At 43.1% G+C, this 7,070-nt stretch overlaps 1 protein-coding gene across 1 annotated transcript; it reads left to right on the forward strand.

Annotated features, from left to right (window-relative positions):
• Positions 1-1,289: 1,289 nt before the first annotated feature.
• dio2 (iodothyronine deiodinase 2) lies at positions 1,290-5,784 on the forward strand. The gene is made up of 2 exons (XM_042073240.1): positions 1,290-2,226; positions 3,759-5,784. The coding sequence occupies exons 1-2, from the start codon at positions 1,891-1,893 to the stop codon at positions 4,317-4,319; spliced, it is 897 nt and encodes a 298-aa protein (XP_041929174.1). The 5' UTR covers positions 1,290-1,890; the 3' UTR covers positions 4,320-5,784.
• Positions 5,785-7,070: the final 1,286 nt, after the last annotated feature.

The raw sequence follows: 7,070 nt of genomic DNA on the forward strand, positions 1-7,070 counted from the left end.
CAGTGGAAAAAAAAAATCACGGGCCACCTAGCTAAAAAAACAAAAAAACAGTAGACCTACTTTAACAGTAGGCTATATTACACACAAAAGGCCTACTCACTGAACCACCTTGCTTATTGTCTTTGCACCCTGCTTATTGTATCGGAGGATTCATATGATTTAAACTGGCGTAGCTTACATAGGCAGTGTTGCAGAAGTTGGTTCAATATTGCAAACCATTCATATCATATTTTACCATGTCTGCTTGCGGACCACTTCAGATAGCTTGCGGACCACCAGTGGTCCCCAGACTACACTTTGAGAAAAATTGTTTTAGAACTAGACCTCTGACTTCTGACTATCCTCTTAAGACTATAGTGTAACCCACCTAAGTGGCATGGCTTAAGAGCTCAAATGGAACATTTAATGAGCCCATTAAAGGGTTAGTGCCCAAAACAAAGGCAGACTCTCCTTGCATACTGCAATGTGATACACCTTTATTTCTACACCCATAGATAGACATACATACCAGAGAGTAACAGCTGCACATGCAAAAGTCACATAGTGCATGTGCACATATGATAAGTTTGAATTCTACAAACTATCTATCTATCTATCTATCTATCTATCTATCTATCTATCTATCAAACGATCTTTCTATAGATTGATCTAAAACAGCCACTGCACCTCAGTTCAACCTGTAAATGCCAAATAAGGTGATTGTGGCTTTCTATTACCTCTTCCATATGATTGACAACTATGGCAGGTGTCATTTTTTTGTTATTGTTCATTGTGCCATAACAGTATCATAGAGGAGCCATAAACAGTTCTAACAAACAATAATAACAATAATAATAACAAAACAATAATTGCACATGAAGTGGAAATGTTTATGAGTTACCATTCATACACAATGTATTTAACAAATCTGCAAATATATAGAGAGCAGAGGGCAGATGTGGATAATAAGCAATGGCCTAATCGCAGTCCGGCATCTGCAGTGACATGTTCATGACAAGGCTTTGGTGTTTTTGGTTTTTTGTTTGTTTTGCTTTTTTGTTTTTTCAAGTAGAGGTCAAGTAGAGTGCTTCCTTCGTAGTGCACAACGCCTGCTGTTTCGGAGGGGAAACCATAACCTGTTCCAACGCATCCGTGTCTGGGACAGCCAGAGGTCGGAAAACCACTCTAACACGCTTTTGACGTGAGCCAGGCGCTCTATGAGCTGCTATTCAGGCACCCTCATACCGTCTCGCCACGATTCCCTCCCCTTCATTTAGTGCGTGCTCAGACAGCAGCGAAGGTTGCTAACCCTACCATACAAACAAAACGGAAATATTCAAATGTCATGCATCATAGCGCACGCCTTTGTAATGTCAACATTAGGCTACAGTTGTTGGATACAATAACTTTGACGTCAGTGAGATGTTTGGAATAGGCTAGTGGAAAGTAAACCTGATCTATCTTCTGTTGAATACAAGCAAATGTGTTTTCTATGCATCTCTCTTAGTGTAGGCTATTTAAATAACTGCATCGGTAATTACTAATTGACATTTGTGCGTCTTCTTTGGTGGTATCAGATTCCCCGCTGTCGCCTTCCATCAATTTTGTTTCCTAGTCTGTCCGGAGAGAAAGCCCTTAGATGACGTCACGATCTCCCCACAAGATAAGCCAGAAATTTAGTCCCGCGCAGGGAATGATTTACGGTATAAAAAGACACAGCGACAGAGACGGTTTCTCACCGGAGAGGAACAGTAATTACAGGGGGCAGGGGAAAGTTTGACAACCTTGCTCTTGGCTGGTCTCAAGTCTGCATTCTACTACACTACTTCTCTGCAGAGGGCAGTTGTATGCACCCAAAGTTACACCGTGGCGCAAGTGAGGATCCACCCAAATTTACTTTCCAAGTCATTAATGAGAGTTTGTAACAACAACCGGTTGGGGAAGAAGACCGACGGCCAAAATGTGCAAGAAAAGGTGAACTTACAAGATTCAAGAGTGGACGCGCCACCCGCGAATCGGAAAATGGGCATGCTTAGCGTGGACCTGTTAGTGACTTTGCAGATCCTGCCGGGGTTCTTTTCAAACTGTCTGTTCTTCGTACTCTACGACTCGGTGGTGCTGGTGAAACGTGTGGTATCACTTCTGAGTTTTTCGGGGTCGGCGCCCGTGGGCGAGTGGCAGCGCATGTTAACCTCAGCCGGCGTGCGCTCAATATGGAACAGCTTTCTCCTGGATGCCTACAAACAGGTATGTGAAGCGGCACGACTGCCACTTCATTAGTGGGATACCTAAACAACCACAAGTGAAAATGGTAATTATTATAAATTCGGGTAGAACAAGGAAGGAAGTCCATCCGTAGTTATATTAGGATTAAACTATCTATCATTGCATTGTGCAAGACTATTCCATAGGCTATCGTTTTTTTTTTCCAGCTGAATTAAATTCTTGAAGTTTGTTCCTCAAACGGTACATAGACCGACAGTCAATGTCCTCAATCAGCTGAAAATGTCACCAAATGTCACGATTCCTGTGCTTGTTACTTTTTGACCAAAAAATCAAACAAAGCGCTATCACATTACAACAGAATCAGTATGTGGGCATTGATCGTTGTGCCCAGCTATGATGCCATAACTCAACTCCCAAGTCTGAGGAAGGGACAAAAGTTCATTCACACTTCGATAGTGGTTCATTCATAACATCTTCTTACGAAGAACTGCTTCCTTTACGCAATCATCCTTAATCTCTAGGCACAATTAATTTTGTAAAATTAGTAGGTAACAGTCCTAGTGACACTCCCCCTCACGCCTACACTGTACAATCTGTATTTCAAGCACTAGGCTACTTTCCTGCTACCGCTTCCCTTTCTATTAATATTTTCTAGGTCTTTTTCTTTAACTCTTGCTTTTACTTTACTTTCTAATGTAGCCTACTGTTTATAATAAATTGATGAATTGATAATACACATGAAATCATTTATCATGGTCTCTCATGAATAACTTTTAACAAGTAGCCTAGACTTTGTATGTATTCTTTATGTTAAAGATCATTAAAGGAGAAGTCCAGCGATTTTTCACATAGGTCACCGAGTAGCCTACTGTCAGTACGAAAAAAACCCCCCTGAAAACAATTAGTTTTACCTAGCCTGAGTTGCTAGTTCCAACAGCTAAAGTAGCCAGGCAGCTATAGGATACACTCTGGGGGCATGTACATGGGGGCTCACGAACATGCCCCCAGATTGTAGCACTGCCTCTGTATCCTAGTGGCTTATGGGCTGGACTTGGCTAGCACACAGTCTGCTGGGTGTTTATTATAGACCCTTTCAACAATAAAAACAAAAACAATGCTTGAACGTTCTATTTGGGCCCCAATCTACTTCCTCTGCATTAAGATAACATATGGAATGTTAAAAAGGAAGTCTTGTGGGGCCAACTATGATGCTGATAATGGAACTCTCTTGAAAGGGTCCATACTTAGACAAAATACTTGTAACCATAGCAGCAGAAAACCAAGCAAGGCTTCAGATGATTTAGAGTAAACTGCCTCTCCCATGTAATGACAAACTCCACCAGGAACGTGAGGAACTCTAACTCTCTCTCTCCCTCTGTGTGTGTGTGTGTGTCTTTGTGTGAGTGCATGTGTAATTGCGAGGGTCGATCCTTGTTTTGCCAAAATGATTACGTCACTGGCCATTTAAACATGCTTTGAGGTAAAGTTCCTGCATTACATTATGATTTAATAACAAGCTGTTTTTTTCTTTCCTTCTCCCTCTTGTTATCCAGGTCAAGCTCGGCAGCGAGGCACCCAACTCCAAGGTAGTGAAGGTCAACGGTCTGAGCAGCCGATGTCGCAGCCCCACCAGCGACCCCCAGGACGTGTGCCGCCTCCTCGACTTCGAGTCGTCCGACCGCCCTTTAGTGGTCAACTTTGGCTCGGCCACCTGACCCCCCTTCATTAGCCAACTGCCCATTTTCCGGCGGTTGGTTGAAGAGTTCTCCGATGTGGCGGACTTCCTCCTGGTCTACATCGACGAGGCACACCCCTCCGATGGCTGGGCCGCCCCTCCCATGTCCCCCTGCTCGTTTGAAGTGAGGAAGCACCGCAGCCTGGAGGAACGCGTCCTGGCTGCCAAGCAGCTCCTCGACCAGTTTTCCCTGCCCCCGCAGTGCCAGCTCGTAGCCGACTGCATGGACAACAACGCCAACGTGGCCTACGGCGTGTCGTACGAGAGGGTGTGCATCGTCCAGAAGAAAAAAATAGCCTACCTGGGAGGAAAGGGTCCCTTTTTCTACAACCTGAAAGAAGTCAGGCACTGGCTTGAACAAAGTTATGGGAAGCGATAATTTCCAGCCATGAGAGAGAGAGTGAAAGAGAGAGTGAGAGAGTTGCAGATCTCCTTCCTTAAAAAGAGAGAGTAATTTATTTTTGTACAGTGGTGAAAACAAGGAAGGTGTAATGCACTCAGAGCTGCGTGGTGACCTTAGTGAAGCCAAGTTTAACGTAACATCCTGCAACCACCAACAGTTCATCAGAAGAAAACAGACACTCTCCACAACCTTCAAATGACATGGATTGTGTTGTAAATGGACAAAGTCCAAGCTGGACATAGCAAACTCAAAGCGTACTCCTAATGCACTATCGATAACTATACAACATAACATTCACTATTAATGTCTTTCAAAATATTTCTAGTCAAAATCTCAACGCTACAGAATGCCACACAAATTACCCTTTGAAAAGAAAAACCAAATTGCTGAACAGAGAAAAAGCACAACTACCCAGCTTTTATACAAAAAAAGAGATAAATTAATTTATTTTATTGAGTTGTAATGTTTGTTGTTTTTACTCCATTGTAATATATGCCCAATTTGTATGTGTATGCACTTGCAAAGCTTTTGTTGAAGGTGACAATCTGTTAGGTATATTTTGCGTTCAGATGTACTCGTGCGGATGTCTCCAGCTTTGATGACTGTTACTCCAGTGCTCTTCTCCATTGTCTCTTGCCAGCACATACTAGTATAATCACCAGACACACCACGCCTGATATTCTAAACAATGCTTAAAGCGCTAGCTCCAACACTAGACAGTTATCTATCTCACTGGCAGAAAACTTGCTTCACTCACTCATTTATTCAGTTATTCATTCATTCATTCATTCATTCATTCAGTTATTCATTCTTTTGATCATAGTTTCGTTTAAAGGCTAAGTAGCTGCAATGCATAGCTGCTGGAATTCAGAGAGGATGGTGGTCAGTGTTGGTGATGAAGGGGTGAGGTGCATGAACATGGGTCGTTGGATAGGGAAACGCTTGTTTATGAATCTCGGACACACAGACACATCCTCGGAAGTTCTGAGTAGTCTGGTGGTGTTGGAATACTGCACGTAGGATGCAGGAGAATTGGAATCAACTTGTACCAGGAAGTTTGACAAAAATAAAGTGTACGAGTAAGTCATGTGATTGACTTTAATGGTCCAAAATCACTTCCATGGTCATTAGTCCATCTGACAGGATGCAGGAACTGGTTTGGTGTCTAGACGGACTTGGTGTACGTATGAAAATCACTGACGAAAGGGTTTTTGAGCCCTGTCTCTGGTTGGATGAAAAATGACATCGATCTGACTAGACGCAAAACTACATGCCTGTTGAAGAGTTCATAACCACTGTCTCATCTCCATGTCCATCTCTGCCGTACGGGGTCAGGGGCATTCCAAATGTTTCTCTTTTTTTCCATTTCCATGTAGTGCTGCTTTTTACGACTGAGAAAAAAAGGAGAGGCAACAAATAAAGTTGATACTGTGCTGCTGAACCTGAGCCTGGTCTGTCCTTCTTCCTCCTTCTGACTGTGGGAAACGCCAATGTGAGGCTGGGGTACATGGAGGGAGAGAAGTCACTGGACGAGTTCAACCAGAGACACCTTTGTTTTGGGCGGGTGGTGTAGATACTCTATTGGTTAGTGAAAAACTGGGGGTCAGTGAGTCCACGAGTTTTCTTTCCATAAAACATGTACAATGATACGCTTTAAGTGATGAGTTCCAACTTGTGCGGCCCCTATCAAGTAGTGTGGCACCGCGGATTCTGGCTGACCCTCTGAACCTTTGGGCCTGCCAATAACAAAATAGCGAAAAGGCGAAGGCAGAACATGTTCTGGGGCTTGGCCAGGTAACAGAAGCCCTTCTTGAGGCCGGACATTGGCTACACAGGCAGAACTATTGAATCCTGAACCACTGAGACGTTATTCACCCCCCCCCCCCTCCCCCGTTTGTCTCCTTACTCGAAAAAGCAAAAAAAAAAAAAAAATGTCAAGCTGGGTCTCTGGGTTTCTGCCATTGTTAGAGGTGGACACATGAGAGTGCAGGGCCGGGCACAATGGAGTCGTTGCAAATCCACTCCAGGAAGGACCAGGGCACAGTGTGCTTTCTAAGGAACGTGTTTGGTAAACAGGCCCTGGGTGGAATCCTAAACAGGGTCCCGGGAAGTGTCCTCATTCTAGGACAATCTCCAAACACTATAGTCCTCTCACGGGTCCTCTCAGGACAGTGTGCTTATCCCCAAAGACTGCAAGTGAATTCATCAGGGAGTAGTCGTGCTCAACATTTAAGGAGTACTTTTACTCACAATAGTACTGACCCCTAAAAATGCAAAGTTCGTTTGTGAATAAACATTAATTTTATGTAAAGGGAAACTTTTGGGCTAAATCAGGACTTGAATGTTTTCTCAGAAAACAATCTTGTGCCATATCTTCTTCACCCCCATTCATCAAGAAGCTAAACATATTCTCCATGCTAAGCAAAGTCTCTTTGAAATATGAATCATAGAAAAAAATTAATTCATCCTTGTCCCTAATGTTCAGTTTATCTTGGACCAGCACACTCACTTGCGCTGCTCCATTTTCTCAGGACATGAAATGAGTTGATTTTACATTTGGGCAAAATATTATTTCAATATCCATTCAGTAGTGATTATTTAGCATTAGTACTTTTAATCAATGTATTGTTTTATTCATGTATTTGTTTTCATGACACACACACACAAACACACACATACACACACACATACACACAGGGATGAAAGTGGAGCAGGTCTCTCTTTTGG

The sequence above is a fragment of the Alosa sapidissima genome, chromosome 19 (assembly GCF_018492685.1).
Source record: "Alosa sapidissima isolate fAloSap1 chromosome 19, fAloSap1.pri, whole genome shotgun sequence".
NCBI classification, from domain to species: Eukaryota; Metazoa; Chordata; class Actinopteri; order Clupeiformes; family Clupeidae; genus Alosa; species Alosa sapidissima.